The 15,871-nt window shown below is 39.3% G+C and overlaps 1 protein-coding gene and 2 long non-coding RNA genes across 3 annotated transcripts in view; 1 reads left to right on the forward strand and 2 right to left on the reverse strand.

Annotated features, from left to right (window-relative positions):
* Positions 1–6,895, forward strand: part of LOC308683575 (sodium/glucose cotransporter 1-like) — a 31,464-nt gene extending 24,569 nt beyond the window's left edge. Inside the window, exons 9-14 of the mRNA XM_081354072.1 lie at positions 1,622–1,729; positions 3,452–3,602; positions 3,707–3,875; positions 4,857–5,072; positions 6,178–6,283; positions 6,587–6,895. Coding sequence (XP_081210198.1) covers positions 1,622–1,729; positions 3,452–3,602; positions 3,707–3,875; positions 4,857–5,072; positions 6,178–6,283; positions 6,587–6,801 — 965 coding nt within the window. The 3' untranslated portion in view covers positions 6,802–6,895. The remainder of the gene's footprint in view (positions 1–1,621; positions 1,730–3,451; positions 3,603–3,706; positions 3,876–4,856; positions 5,073–6,177; positions 6,284–6,586) is intronic.
* On the reverse strand, positions 6,892–13,631 carry LOC308683583. Its single transcript, XR_014029264.1, has 5 exons — positions 13,427–13,631; positions 13,120–13,177; positions 12,991–13,038; positions 12,862–12,918; positions 6,892–7,626 (listed from the first exon to the last, which is right to left on the reverse strand). It is a non-coding gene; the product is annotated as an uncharacterized lncRNA (long non-coding RNA).
* Positions 13,632–13,838: 207 nt separating this feature from the next.
* LOC308683581 lies at positions 13,839–14,522 on the reverse strand. Its single transcript, XR_014029262.1, has 2 exons — positions 14,404–14,522; positions 13,839–14,157 (listed from the first exon to the last, which is right to left on the reverse strand). It is a non-coding gene; the product is annotated as an uncharacterized lncRNA (long non-coding RNA).
* Positions 14,523–15,871: the final 1,349 nt, after the last annotated feature.

The following is a 15,871-nucleotide window of genomic DNA, read 5'->3' on the forward strand; positions in this document are numbered from 1 at the left end:
GAGATGGGTCATAAACGGATTAACTATTTTGTACATGTTAGCAAATATGTTGACTGAATCATGACTAAGTGATATTTAATGGCAACTTTAATGTTAATATATGGCCAACTAGGTTTTGTTAGTCTCACCGAACTAGACTTTTGCCCATCAGAATAAAGTCTGGTTCATGTATTTCTCACAGAATTGCTAGCAAATTACTAGCATCTTATTCTAGCAAACAATCGCCTAATTAGACAGGGGTGCGTTTCCAAAAAGCATCGTTAGCTAACTAGGTATGGTTCCAAGTTCTGTCGTTATCAGCATCGTTAAATTAGTCTGTGTTTCCCAAAACCATAGTTCCAATGAACATTCAGTTCAGTGGTTAGAAGCATAGTTTCTTGTTTGCATGACATGTGGGCTTAATAAATCCTTAACTTGAGCACCTCAGGTCGAGTGTCTGACAACCAGTTTGTTTTGTTTGACGCAATGTTGTTGACTAAAATTACACAAATTTAGTAAATTGAAGTAAAACTGAAATAAATTCAAATTAGATGAAAAACTTTTTTTAAAACTAAATGAAAATGAAAAAAAAGTTTAAATAAGTTTAAGTTGAAATACTTAAATTACTTAAATGCAAATGAAAAAAAATAAGATAAATAGACATATAAAAAATAATCAAAATGACAAAAGTATACAACAAAAAGACAATTAAAAAAGGCCAGTAAAAGGTCATTCAAAATATGAATAAATTCTGTTATGATATAAATAATACAAAATAATATGCATGTTTTAATTGGTTCTTTAATATATTATTAATATTGTACCTTAATAATAATGCATAGTATTTTTTTATCCTTCTAATAAATAATTATAATTTTTACAAAATTTTGAAAAGCACACATAAAATAATACTTAAAAATCAGTTGTGCATATCTGACAAACATATAATGTCTAAAGCTTAAACTAAAATTACAATGAAAATTGATTATAAAAAGCCAATTAATAATTACATTTAGAATTAAAAATTAATTAATAAATACAGTTATACAAATAACATTGTGTGACATTTCAGGGGGGTAAATCTGAATTCATGATTCTACAACAGTTTGATTTGGTGATGATGATGATGATTCCCACAGATTCAGAATGAATGTGAAACGTGTTTAAAGCACATTCAGTGGAAGTCGAGCAAGCCGGACTGTTTTACAAAGCTCAGAATCTGGTTAAAATTCAACAGATATTTAGTACTGGTCAAAAGTGTATTATAGTTTTTTTCAACTGTTTACACACAAAATCCGTACTTTTCACACAATTTCTGAAACCTGACACTCAAACACCAGAAACACACACCAAATCTGCAAAACCATACACTAATTCTTGGCCTCGACTCACTCTTCAATTTCATAAAACACTTTTTGCAGACCACAGCACACAATTCTCTATGTAACACACACAAATCTAACAGGAGGAATCCTGGACTGTGGACTTTGTGATAAGAAATTCTGTCAGTCCAAAAGTAATGCAATCAGAGTAAAAAGCATTTTTGTGACATTTTTGTATGCAATGTGCATCAGAAGGTCAGTGAACAGACAAAGACTGTTAGAGAAACTAATGTTTGTGTATATTCTCTTGTTTGTGTCAGATGAGGTTGCATGTGTGGATCCAAAAGAGTGTGTCTTTTATTGTGGAGCCAGTGTGGGCTGTAGTAACATTGCTTATCCGAAACTAGTGGTGGACCTGATGCCAAATGGTAATATCCTTATATTTCTAGTTCCCATTCAGCCAGTCACGTTTGATGTTACATCGGACTGATGTCATAGGGTCTCGCCTGGGAGCCCAATCACCTCCAAGTGGTAACAGAAAGAACCAATGAACATTGGCCAGTGAGATTTGCATGCTGAGTCACACCCACCCGGACATATGGGTATAAATAGGACCGGCATCACACACTTCATTTATATTTTGCTTTGGAGCCGGGCGGTTGCACAGCGTTCGTTCTTCCAGTTCACCTCTACTGAAAAGAGAGTACATTTCTGAAGAGCAAATAACAGCAATTTTAATTGCTATCAGGAGAGCACTGTGAAAACTTGCAGCTTGCAAGCTCATCGTGGGATCTCTCTGCTGTGTGACGGGGCATTCCAGCGGTGTATGCATCCAGCTTGCTGTGCACACAGTGCAACATTCCTAACAGCTCCTAAAAGAGCAAGCACGGGTGGTCAGCGTCTTTTTGAAGATGTGTTTCCGTCCGTGTGTTTCTGGATGTGGTCGTTCCTGACTTCATCTGATGGCCACAAACGCTCACTACCAGAGTATGTCAATGTTGGCATTGTGGTCGCGACTCCCCTTCTTCAATACGGACGCACGAGTCCCCTCTGCTGCTAACCAGCCCCCCGCCATTTTTCGTAGTTGAGCCGCGGGTCTGGATAGCACTGGGTAGGGAGATCTGAGGGTTACAGTGGGAGCTTCTTTGTCGAGTCCGTCCCCATGAACCTCGCACTCCTCTAGCATGCCATGTGCCATGATTCAGTTGAGCTTAAAATCCTGTCTTTGAAGACAGCGCTTGCTTCCTTCAGGAGGGTGGGGGACCTGAAGGCCTCTTCGGTCAGCGAATCGTGCCTAGAGTTCAGGCTGGCCTTATCTCACACTTTCCTGAGACCCCGGTCCGGATACGTGCCCAAAATTCCCACCACTCTCTTTCGGGACCAGGTAGTAGGAGACCCAACCCTCACGCTGCTGTGTCCATCTTGCGCATTGCGTGTTTATGTGTGTGGTCTCCGTAGCGTTCCCCTCCGTTGGGACTGGGAACACTTCCCCAGCATTATGGTCATGGCTGAGAAACATTGGGAATTGAGTTCCAAGGCACTCTTCCCTGGGGTAGGAACAGCAGCGTCGACCGTCCCCAGAATAAGATCCTGTCCCTTCCATCCCCTTTGGTAAGACTGCTTTCTCAGGCTTACATGGGGTGCTAGGGTAGGTTACGAAATTGTGAGAGCAGTTGCCAAAAGGGCACGCCGTAGCTTGCCATCATCTGCATCTCCAACACTCGTAACACAGTTCAGTGGCTGTGGCACTTTCCATAGGGATGTAATGTCGAACGTGACTGACTAAATGGGAACTTCTAGGTTACTAACGTAAACCTAGGAGACGCTACGTCCCCCCTGCCACAGCCCTAAACCACCACTGAACGGCCGGGATCCTGTCTCGGCTCCTCAGCAAAACATAAATGAAGTGAGTAATGCCGGTCTTATTTATACCCGTATGTCCGGGTGGGTGTGACTCATCATCCAAATCTCACTGGCCAATGATCATTGGCTCGTTCTTTTACCACTTGGAGGTGATTGGGCTCCCAGGTGAGACCCCATGACGTCAGTTTGACGTAACGTTACATTAGTAACCTAGATGATCTGTCTATTTACATGCTTTGAAGGATCTGTCTGGTGTTATGAGTCTAAACTGCTGTGTGTTTCTGAAGGTCTCAGAGGCTTGATGTTGTCTGTCATGCTGGCCTCTCTGATGAGTTCACTCACTTCCATCTTTAACAGCGCTAGCACACTCTTCACCATGGACATCTACACCAAGATCCGTCCCAAAGCCAAAGAGAAGGAGCTCATGATTGCTGGGAGGTGCGTTCTCGTGTCTGTTTGTATGTGTTGCATATTGATTTTCTGACCTTGTGAGCAGAAAAGGATGTGAAAAGGCTCTGAGATGCCTGTGTTCATGCGTACAGGTTGTTCATGCTGTTTCTGATCGGCGTGAGTATCGCGTGGATCCCCATAGTTCAGTCAGCTCAGAGCGGCCAGCTCTTCGACTACATGCAGTCCGTCACCAGTTTTCTGGCACCGCCCATCGCCGCTGTCTTCTGCCTCGCCATTTTCTGCAAGAGAGTCAATGAAGCAGTGAGTCAGTCCTTCACATTTTACAGTTTTATATATTTTGCTTTGCATCCATTTATATATTTTGGTTTATATCCATTTTGCTTGTTAATTTCAGATTGATAATAATATTGATCATGTTTTTTCTCTCAAAATCGCTTAAAGGGATGCTCATTTTACAACTCCCCCAGAGTTATACAGTTGAGTTTTACCGTTTTTGAATCCATTCAGCCGATCTCCGGTTCTGGCGGTACCACTTTTAGCATAGCTTAGCATACATCATTGAAGTGGACAAGACCATTAGCATTTCTCTCAAAAAAATGACCAAAGAGTTTTGGTATTTTTCCTATTTAAAACTTGACTCTTCTGTAGTTACATCGTGCACTAAGACCGACGGAAAATGTAAAGTTGTGATTTTCTAGGCTGATATGGCTAGGAACTATACTCTCATTCCTGCGTAATAATCAAGAAACTTTACTGCCGTACCACAGGGAGCGTTGGAAGTTACCGAGCTGGGGACTATTTTCAGGCACTGCGTCATATCATTACGCCTGCTGCACTCATGGTACGGCAGTAAAGTTTCTTGATTATTACGCAGGAATGAGAGTATAGTTCCTAGCCATATCAGCCTAGAAAATCTCAACTTTACATTTTCCGTCGGTCTTAGTGCACAGTGTAACTACAGAAGAGTCAAGTTTTAAATAGGAAAAATATCGAAACTCTTTGGTCATTTTTTTGAGAGAAATGCTAATGGTCTTGTCCACTTCAATGATGTATGCTAAGCTATGCTAAAAGTGGTACCGCCAGAACCGGGGATCGGCTGAATGGATTCAAAAACGGTAAAACTAAAAAAAAAATAAAAAAAAAAACAAACGGTAAAACTCAAGTGTTTAACTCTGGGGGAGTTGTAAAATGAGCCTATTTCCCCAAAAAAGTTGAGTATCCCTTTAAGTCTTGCTGTACATTTTTTATCTATTGACACATAGTGTTGGTATTCCCTCACAGGGCGCTTTCTACGGGTTGTGTATTGGTCTGTTGGTGGGTCTGGCACGTATGATACCCGAGTTTGCCTATGGCACGGGCAGCTGCGTGAACCCCAGTAACTGTCCCACGATCATCTGTGGTGTGCACTACCTCTATTTTGGACTGATCCTCTTCACCCTGTCCTGTATATTGATGTTGGGCATCTCCCTCATGACCAAACCCATTGACGACAAACATGTAAGCTCTTCTGATACTCTTCATACAGTTTTTTTTATACGCTTTAGTATTATTTTCACAAGTAAGGTATACATTTTTTTAACTCTTAGTGTTAATATCACAACAGATCATCAAAAGTGCACTTTTTTCAAACAATTTGGCATGTTTTCAATTATATTTTTTTCTAACACAAAAGTATCCTTTTCACAACACAAAATAAGTGTTTCATCTACATAAATGTTTCATTCACAGTAACTGCCTTTCATAAAACTGCTCTTACTATCAAACTTTTGACTTCATCTGTAAAGGTCAACTACAGTATAGATTCAGTCATATGGTTTACAGTGAGAACATTTACTGCATTGCCAGCAAACTCTGTTCTAGCACGAAACCTCATGGCAGGTTCATAACTTCATCACACCTTTTGATAACACACTAGATAGATATTATTACAAACATTATGGATTCAATTACATAAGTTAGGTAATGTAAGTGTATTTTCTAATGTGGCAACTGTAGCCTGTATTACTGTAATTATTTTAGCAACAAGGGTGATTCGAAGCATGTTTTTTGCATTGTTTGCTGTTGAATGAACTGATTGTTAAAAGTACTAAATTGAAAGATCATACTGTTGTGTTTCGGTGATTAAACCAAATGTTCCCATTACATATTACAATAATCTTGTGTTTGAAACAATGATTATGTGGACTGAAATGTGTATAACTGTAATGAAAGCATGGGATCATGTTTTGAAAGAATGACCAGCTGTGCTACAAGTGTGATCCGTTTGAAGTTTTGTACAAAGAGTTTTGAAAATGTACACCTTACTTGTGAAAATGGTACCAAAGCGAATATATACAGTATTTTTTAACAAATATTAAATATTCTTATTTCACTTGAAATACACATATTATACGTATAACATTATACTACAGTTCAAAATTTTGGGTTGAAAAGTTTTTTATGTATATAAATAATCAATTTTATTAAGAAAGGATGCATTAAGTTGATCAACAGACAGACAGATAGATAAATCTATGGAGCAAGTGTATAACTATTTTGTATCTATAAAAAAGCAACATCTCTGTCACGGCCCCTCATTCTGTGGCCGCTTGTTGTTGTGCAGCTGTACAGGCTCTGCTGGAGCTTGAGGAACAGCACTGAGGAGAGGATAGATCTGGAGTTAGATGACTGGACTGGTGACCAGGATTCCAACTCTATGGAAACAGAAGGTACGTCTGCACAAGCCACCAAATTCATAATCATTGATAGGTAGCAGAGGTAACACTCACAGTTTTTGTGTGCAGCGTGCATAAGGTGGTTCAGTAAACAGACTGTGGGTGTCTGTGGGTGGGCCGTCTGATGCTGAGACTAGTTTATGGCCATGATTAATTGACTAGATTGTAGTTTGTTCTAGGAAAAACAAAGGATGTTGATCCAGTCTCGTCTTATTTGTGTAAATCACATTGCACATGTAACATATTAACTTTTAATAACTAATAACAACCGTTTCCGTTCATCTCTTGACCCTGCAGAGGTGCGTGAGGAACCCGGCTGTTGTAAGAAGGCCTACAACTGGTTCTGCGGCTTTGATCAAAGCAATGCCCCTAAACTGACTAAAGAACAGGAGGCGGCGATGAAGTTGAAGCTCACCGACACCACTGAAAAACCTCTGTGGAGAAACGTGGTCAACGCTAACGCTATTATCCTCCTCGCCGTCTGTGTCTTTTTCTATGCTTTCTTTGCTTAAAGATCACATCTGTATCATCTAACTCTGTTAAGGATATTAGACCTGTATTCTGTGGACAGAAATGTTACCTTATCAGTAACATCAAGCTACAGTAAATGTGATTAATCAGATTGTGAGAGGTTACAAATTTCCTCTTGAAACACTCAATACTTTCTTATAATATCCTCAACAAAAACCCTTTTCTTCCTTATAGCTGCTTACTGTACTTTACTTATTTGATGGCAGGGACTACAATACAATATTTTTTCTGTAATTTTTTATTTATATACATTGTTTTTAGCACCTAAACTAACTTAAATAAAAAAATTAAGTAACCTGGTTGCCTTGAAATTTAGTTTATTGAAATTAAAATTAAATATTTGATTTAATAAAATGGAGATTGCTTTAATCAACAGAAACTCAAAATATTATGTTATCTGAAACACATTAGTCATCTAATTTGATTTGACAAAAGAAAAAAAGTTGTGATAACAAATCATGAAAATATTTTTAACTATGTTGTGGTGTAGGTTTTCTGATTCGGGATCAGACTCTGGCTTAATGGCAAACATCTGATGATTTCAAAACAATTCCACACATATAGCAGATATTTTGAAAATTAGCAAAAATAAGCAAAACTGTTACCCAATCACAGCAGTGGGTGTTTACTTCCAAGTCTTGGGTGTACCTCTGGAATAAAGGGGGCTGCTGCTGAGGGGCGGGGCTATAGCAGGCTGTGGCTTCCTGTTTGGCTGTACAATGATCTGGTAGCCTTGCATCAGACGTTGACAGATGAACTCTTCAAACACCTGATGGGCCGTCATCACTGGAGACTCATCGTCACGTCTAAGATGGAGAGCACATCAATTTTGGACGTTTGGAGTTATAAAAAAAAAATTATAAAGTTTTTTTTTTTGTTTTTAAGCCATGAGCCAAATAATCCAGGCACTGTCACCATTATGTTCAGTTTAGTTTTGTTTTAATGGACTTTCAGTTTGTTGTCATTTGTCACATTTGTCATTCCTGCCACTCATCTGTATCCTCTTTTGTCGTTTGCTTTATAAGTTAATCCCTCACATTCATTCTCTGTTCGGTCTATGTTACCTGTAGTGTGTGTTGCCCAGCCTGTCTTTGTGTTATTCGTATTACCCTCATTAAACTTTATATTGGAACTTTATTCATTATCTTCGTCTGCCTTCCTGCAATCACCCGTGACATTTACAAGGTGAATCGCAAAATTACAAACTGATTTGAAGCAAAAAAGTATTGCAAAAGGTTGTATACCAGCTTTCATGAGGGAATGAACGACAATCCCATGAAGCATTGCGAAAGACATGAATTTAAAAAAAAATATATTGGATAAGTGGGCAGGTGCTGAAGTGTTTTTTTAGTGCAATTTGCTCCCTGACTGATAGAGATTTCTCTGTAGAGTCTTGGGTAATGCTGTTTTTCCAGCAGGAATTCCACTTAAACATGATTAAAAAGTTGAAATAATGGGAACTTTATTAGCTGATAAATGATATAGTGCTGATACACTGTACAGTATATTGTGCATCCCTTAAAATACCACTGAAAGTAATATGACAGACATAATGTTTTGACCCATGTCTTATACCTGTCCAGGGGCTCGTTCTTCGTACATCGCTAACTCAGCTTGATTTGATTGTTGACGATTTGGCATGATCTTGGATTGTTTGGTTCTTCGACGCTCATCCTGGACTGTCATAGCAACAGTTCCGTAAGCTTAAACCTGCTCGGGAGCAGGCTGATTTAAAGTAAACAAGATTAGTTTGCGGCTTTATAAGCGGAGCTGATACGGGAAGTCCTTTAACGCAGCTGTAGTGTAGGCCTACTTTTTGAGAGATATTGTTTTTCTCGTGACTTGTGAGAGTGTCATTACACATTTAATGTTCGACTCGTCGGAGTCGGGCTTTTACAACAGCACAAACTGTGTACATTGCCCTGAGATTCTTTGCAAGTGATTCTTTCCTTTACACTATTGGAGATGCGGAGAACTTAGTGATAAATGCTGACTGTTGTGCCATTTTCAAAGTTAACCTGGTGCTCAAGCAGTTTTTAGGGTTTTTTGTGGTACTTCCAAACCACTTAAGACTAGAGGTCGACCGATATGGGTTTTTTCAGGCCGATGCCGATCTTTTGAAATCCGGGTCGGCCGATGGCCGATAAATGCTGCCGATTTATTTTGGCCGATTATGTGCTTGTTTGTAACCTCTATTTGAAAGATAAAATGTAACACAAATAATTACTTAAGATAGACAAAATTTCTCAACGAAAACATTTATTGAACACTTTACCAATCTGCACTTGTACAAAAGACAAAAAGACCTTGAGATATGTTTGGTAATTGTACCTGAATGAATTGAAAATTAATTTGCTACATTTCAGATTAATATATTTGTTTTCCTTAACATTTTAATTAACAGTAACTTAAACACTTCGCAGTTTGAATGATGTCCTGATAAACAAAATGACGGACTATGTTTTTATGTTTCCACTGTTCAATCGCGCCCGCGCCTCACACACACACACACGCGCGCGTTTGCACACAAATATAAGTAAACACTTTGCGACTTTAAACGCACGCGACTTTTCGATCTCGATCGCGCCCGCGCCTCTCTCTCTCTCTCTCTCTCTCACACACACACACAACATATTCCAGCATTGCAATCTTTACATCGCAGCCGGAGCTAAAGTGGAGCTACAGGGGTGCGTTTCCCGAAAGCATCGTTGGCCAACTATGGTCGCAAGTTCCGTCGTTACCAATAGAGTTCAATGGACATTGCGATGAACTTGCGACCATAGTTGGCCAACGATGCTTTCGGGAAACGCACCCCAGATTAGGTGTCCCTAAAGAACCCGCGTATCTAACAGTAGTTCCGCATTACTTTGCACGCGAGTTTTATTTATTTTTATAGCGTGTATTCTCCGTGGAAATGTATACACCGAACCGTGACGCCTGTACCGTTTCGGTTCAATACGAATACATGTACCGTTCCACCCATAGTCTACAGTGAAATACAGTCACACATTACACTACTGTTTGGCCAGCATTTTAACCGTGTTTAATCCAGCTACTAGCTAACGGAATGCTAAAGTTAACTGCTGACTAGTGTCAAGTGCAGCGAAGCGATGTTTCTGTTATTCTAACGTCCGTTTTCAGAGCATCCAAGAGAAGCACAGACATAACAGTAGCACTGAAATGAAGCACAGAAATGCGCGTTGATATTCGGTCCGGTAAATAACGGTCGTTAAGACACCAGTGCCGTATTAGCACCGGGTCTGTCTGTAGCTAACGTACCCAACCCTAGCGACAACGACGCTAGCAAAGCAAAGCCAGTCCTTCACTAGCATATAGTTGGTCTCTTTTTTTATTACTTATTTCTTTGCATTGAGTGACAACCCTCTCAAATATAAGACACACAAACAGAACAAATAAAAGTCTCTGATTCACTGTCTGTAAATTCTTGCTTACTTATATTGTGACATCATAGCAACCCTTCTGCTGTGCTAATGCAACCTCAACTACGCTATCAATTTCAAAGTAGCCGAACGTCATGTCGCCTATTCATGTTTTTTCTCTAAGTTGGCAGTAACATATCAAAAGTTTTTAATTAAATATAAAGGAGTTTTCTCCAAGGAACTTAGCTCCTTCCTTAAGCACTGGATGAGGTCTGCTCACTCTGCTGGAGAATGACTCTAGGCACAGCGTGCGTCGAACGCGTGTTCCACAACAACAACAACAACACTAGGCTGCCCACAGATGCGCCTGCCTAATAATCGGCTTGATACACTTGGATATTGGCCGATGCCGATTATGTTAAAAATGCAAAAAATCGGCCGATTAATCGGCCGACCGATGAATCGGTCGACCTCTACTTAAGACCCAAGTTTGTAAAGCAGATTTTTTATTTATTTTTGCCAGTGTAGGTACATTATAATTTTTAATGAAGTTCATGCAATCATGGCCTTGCCAATAAGTATGACTTATAGTATGTGTCCCTCAGGCTTCCCTAACTGTGCGTTCACACCGCCGCCGACTTGAGCTTCCAAAGTTACCGGAAATCATTCATTTTCAATGGAAGCTGGCTTCTCTCAGCTGCAAGGAGCGTCAAATTCCTCGGCGTCGCGTTTTGGGCGTTTTGAGCGTCAATCTGAAAGTTGAGAGAAGCTCAACTTTATGGTAATGAGCTATGACGCGGTTCAGCGGCAAGCAGCGGCAAAACGCCAGCAACCAATCGGAATATAGACGTCCTTCGCGCTGGCTGATTCCGGAGAAACATACGATGTAAACTTTCGTTCCTACCAAAACATTAGTTCCGAGAAAAAATTATTAATTGCAGAGTTTAACCATCATACAGTGAAAGTGTATCATTTGCATGTGTTTTAAAGTCCTGTCAGCAAGAACGAGCAGAGAGAGAGAGATCCCCGGCCGCGCGCGCGCTTACTCACCCGAGCGCTGTCTTGAATGCAAGACTCTTGCTCTCTCTCTCTCCCTCGCGCATATTATTCAAAATCAATTGATACGATGGTGTCGAAAAAAAAACTCTCCAGTGATGAAATGTTTTCTGTGTTGACAAATCTTGCGCGATATCCTAAATTGCCGAATGCATTGCTTGTTTTTTCTGTTTACATTTCATGGTGTGACACTTCTCTTCTTCCATGATCGAACACAGAATGCTGCTACGTCAGAGCGGCCAAAGCGTCAACAAGCTTCCCCGTACTTTTTGACAAGCGTCTTTGACTGGGCGGCCAGAGCTTCTTTGCAGCTCAAGTCGGCGGCGGTGTGAACGCACAGTAACGGTGCCATAGACTGAACACACATTCCCATTAAGGCCTCAATGAAGGGGATTTTGTGAACAGAAATTGGGTTCACAGTGTAAATGTGTAAAAACAATATAATATCTTGCAGCTAATTTTAAATCAACCATGAATTAGAAAAGAAACAAATTGATACAAAATGAATACATTGGGAAAATGAACAGATATAAACCATACCTGGATGGATTAGAGAGAATACAGCAATGAGAAATGTTTTCTCTGTGATTTTAGCACCTGCACAGTTAATTAATCAGTTAAAATCACCACGTTCTGTTGACGCACACATATAGCCTACTCAAACCGCTGTACTCAGTAATAAAACTATCAAATCCTATCCATCCATTCATAAAACACTTCCTAAGACATTTATAACAGTCTTAAAAATAATATTAATGCATATTGTGTACTTAATCAAAATTTCAGAACTTTTACAGGCTTATATTGAAAGAGCACCTCTAACTGCTTACCTCTCCTCATCGTGCTCAAAGCAGTCTGAGGACGCAGCGTCAGTACAAATACATCATAAAACTCCTTTTCCAAATTGACACTAATGATGTTCGAAACCAAATTATAGCATTTTCTTAGACAATTTAGTACAAAGTAAATAAATAAAAAATTGACAGGAAGGATCATTAGTGAAATACATTCATTCACATTGTGAATATGTAGTTTACTCATGAATATTAACACATTAGTAATATATTATATCAAATTAAAAAAAGGAATGGAATCAAAAAAGTATGCAGTTGACTGACAAAAATGTCTTAGATGGTGTGTGACTATGTTCCAAATCACAAATGTGAAGCAAAATGGCCAGGATTTGTGACAGAATTGTGGAACACCATTTTTTAAATTCATTAAATGTTTAATAAAAGACAATAGAAATATGCTTAGTTCCTTTATTTCAATTATTCTTTGTAAAGAAAAGCCAGTGATCAAGTCATCTTTTGCCTGCATTAAGAGATATTATGCAAGGTCAGCAATAGTACTCTGTGTGAAATAAATAATGTATTAGCACTAACTCTGAAGTTCCTTTGAAGCAACTCTATCTCTAGTGCTAGTTTTTTCTTTAAAAAGTTTTAGTACTCCCCTAAATTTAGTTTTTTCAAAATACTCTATTGTCTGTTGAGACTCCTATTATTTAAGGAACGGATATCACCCTGTGTCATTTGTGGGGTGAAAAGGGGGGGTGGAAACTGTCAACACATGCCGCAAAAATAGTAAAAGTACAAAACTGCCAACCTCTGTATCACTTCTTTGTGCAGACTCTTCTGTAGGCCTTCCTGTAGATGAGGACTCCTGCAACTCATACTGCAGTCAGACATAATAGGTACACACGTGTAAATCAAGTAAAGTTATTCATGCACTTACAGATACTTTCTCCAAAGGACAGTCATCTGAGAGGGTTTCTTCACTGTCCTGTGCATTGGAAACAAATGGGTATTACAAAGTGTTGTACTTTCTTCCCTTTTGATGTACAGTTCGAAAAAGTCCACTTACTGCACATGCTTCAGCCACCACTTGCTTGGGGACAAAAGTGTTGGTGTATTGTGTAAAACTGCACAAAAGAGGAGAGCACAATTTAATTACAATGAAATATACTGGAGAATTTGATCAATAACTCATGGCAACATATTTTTACATTAACTAGCCTACATGCAGTTTTTCACAAGTCAAAGCAATTCACCACTACTCAAGGTTTACCAGTTGATATGACTGGACCAGCCATTTGGATTATAGGCCTACTTAATTTAACGCAGCAACACATTATTTTACAGTGTACTAAGAGAACTTAAAGCTCATTTACCAGTAATGAAGGAGTTGCTGTGCCTGGCTGTCCCAGGATGCCCTTCACAATGGGTCTGTTTACATTCAACCCAAGTGCCAGCTCTTCTGCCTGCACTGTAAAAAGTTTAACTATTATTTACTCAATTTTATTGGTGAAACATTTTTACACTCAAAAAAATTGAGTAAATTTTAAAGCTGTGAAATCAATGAAATATACTGTATGAATTGAGTAAATGCAAGTAAAAAAATTAAGTAAATCTGAGTAACTGCATCTGGTACATTAACAAATAAAATTGAGTAGAAATAATTTAACATTTAAACATTAAAAAAACAATATTTATGAGTAATATTAACTGTTTTTATTAATGAGTAATATTAACTTTTTTATTTTCTCTAAACCTTTGTAAAAATAGTACTCCAGACAACCACCATTATACATTACATTGGCCTTTATTTTCAATGAGTACAGCAATACAGCACATTTTAGACTGTTTTTTCATGTATACAATATTGCCTGCATTTAAACTTATTTAACAAGTAAAAATGAAATATTTAAACATTCAGGTAGCCAAATTCAAGTGTAATCAACCACTCTGTTATCCAATATCCACCGAATCTGCGCTGGTCCTCGTGCCGGAGACAGACTCGCGCTCTGCGGGTGAACTTTGAACTTCATACCGCCGTCTTGCATTTCACTCACAGTCACTGTCTGAGGCACAGCCGAAATATACTGCGAGCGACTGACATAACCTGCCAATAAACAAAAAGTGATAGTTCTGAGGACATTTTATCATCCAAATGATAATAATTATATTCATTATCATTATGAAAGTCAGTCATGTGTTTATGCAAAGCGTTTCAATCACGCAAAAAGACAAACGCGGCTCTCGTCTCGTTTAGGTGTCGAATTACGCCTCTGTAGGCTATGTTGTTTTGCATTAAATATGATTTAAAGCACAGTAATGATTTTATAGATAAAATAAAACATACACCAACCTGAATTTCACAGTGAAAATGCACCAAATCTGCGACGCTGAGAAGAGAGCTGTTGTTCTTGACTGGAGAGTTCAAACAGCCACGCTCACTCCAACCGTCGAGTTTTCGTCACGTCAGAGGGTGGGGGAGGGGGGGGGGGCATTGTTTTAATTGAGTAAACTTACTCAATTTTAAGAGCGTGTTTAATATATTAATAATATTGATTTGAATTAAGTATTTTTTTTGTTTCTTGAAACAGATCAGTTTAATTCAATATTCTCAAATATTTTGATAGAAATTTCACATATATATTAAGTATATTATAAAGAAATAATTGGTTAGTCAAATACTAAATAATTTTATTGAAAAAAACTTAAATATATCTGTAAATTTTAGATAAAATTAACTGTTGGATTTTTACTCAATTATTTTGGTATGTTTAACTCAAACAATCAAGTAAACGATATACAGAGATTTTATTAAGTTAATAAAGTTAAAAATTTCTGTAATATTTACTAAGCCACAGAATAATTTTTTACAGTGTGGGTGCATGGTTGTTGCTCTCGGTTAAAACAAATGATTTTAACTCTGGGGGTGAATTCCCCCAGAGATTTTGGACAAGGATACTCAAGATACTCAAACCACCTTATACAAAGATAAAGAACAGTGATTCCCTCACAGACAAAACTGATTTTACCTTCCAAACCTAAAAGTGAAAAGGTAAGTGCGAACCCAGCCTTAAACACCTGTGGCGAGGGGGGCGTGGTTCAGCGAGGTCTGCGACAGGAGAGAGAGCGGGGAGAGAAGCAGCGGTAAGTGGGTTAAATACGAAATGATTGACACCTGTGTCTCGTTGCAGTAATTGGCGTGGGGAGACTGCATTTAAGGAGAGCTCTCACAGCCATCGAGGAGAGAGAAGGGCTGAGCACTCGTGGGACACACTGGAAGCGGACTGAGACACTTGTGGACTGAGGAAACAGAACTGCTTGTTGCTGTAACATTATATTGAGTTTGTGAGCGCATGTGGCGCGATTGTTATGTACGAATTGAGTTTATTATTAAAGTACCCACGAGTCTCAGCCAGCCGACCCTGGTCTCCTTCCTTCTCATAAACAGATCTAAAGGGATTTATATTACACTGGTGCCGAAACCCGGGAAGGAAGGAGAACGCCGCCGCCGAAATGCAATCTCTGCCAGGAACATCGGGAACGCCATTTGCGGACATCATTACATCGCTCGCGGGTCTACATCAAGAGAACCATCAAGCCCTGCTGGACTTGCGGGCCGATCAGGAGAAACGGTTCCACGTGATGATGCAAGCCCAGCAGGAGGACCGCGAGCTGTTCCGGAGCTGGCTGGACCGGGGGGTTCGGACGGAGTCGGCTTTCCCCGGCGCTGCGGCCACCGCAGCAGCTCACATGCCTCTGAGTAAGATGGGACCCGCTGATGATCCCGAGGCCTTCATGGACTTGTTTGAGCGGACGGCCGA

The sequence above is a fragment of the Scardinius erythrophthalmus genome (genome assembly GCF_964197995.2).
Source record: "Scardinius erythrophthalmus genome assembly, chromosome: 23".
NCBI lineage: Eukaryota > Metazoa > Chordata > Actinopteri > Cypriniformes > Leuciscidae > Scardinius > Scardinius erythrophthalmus.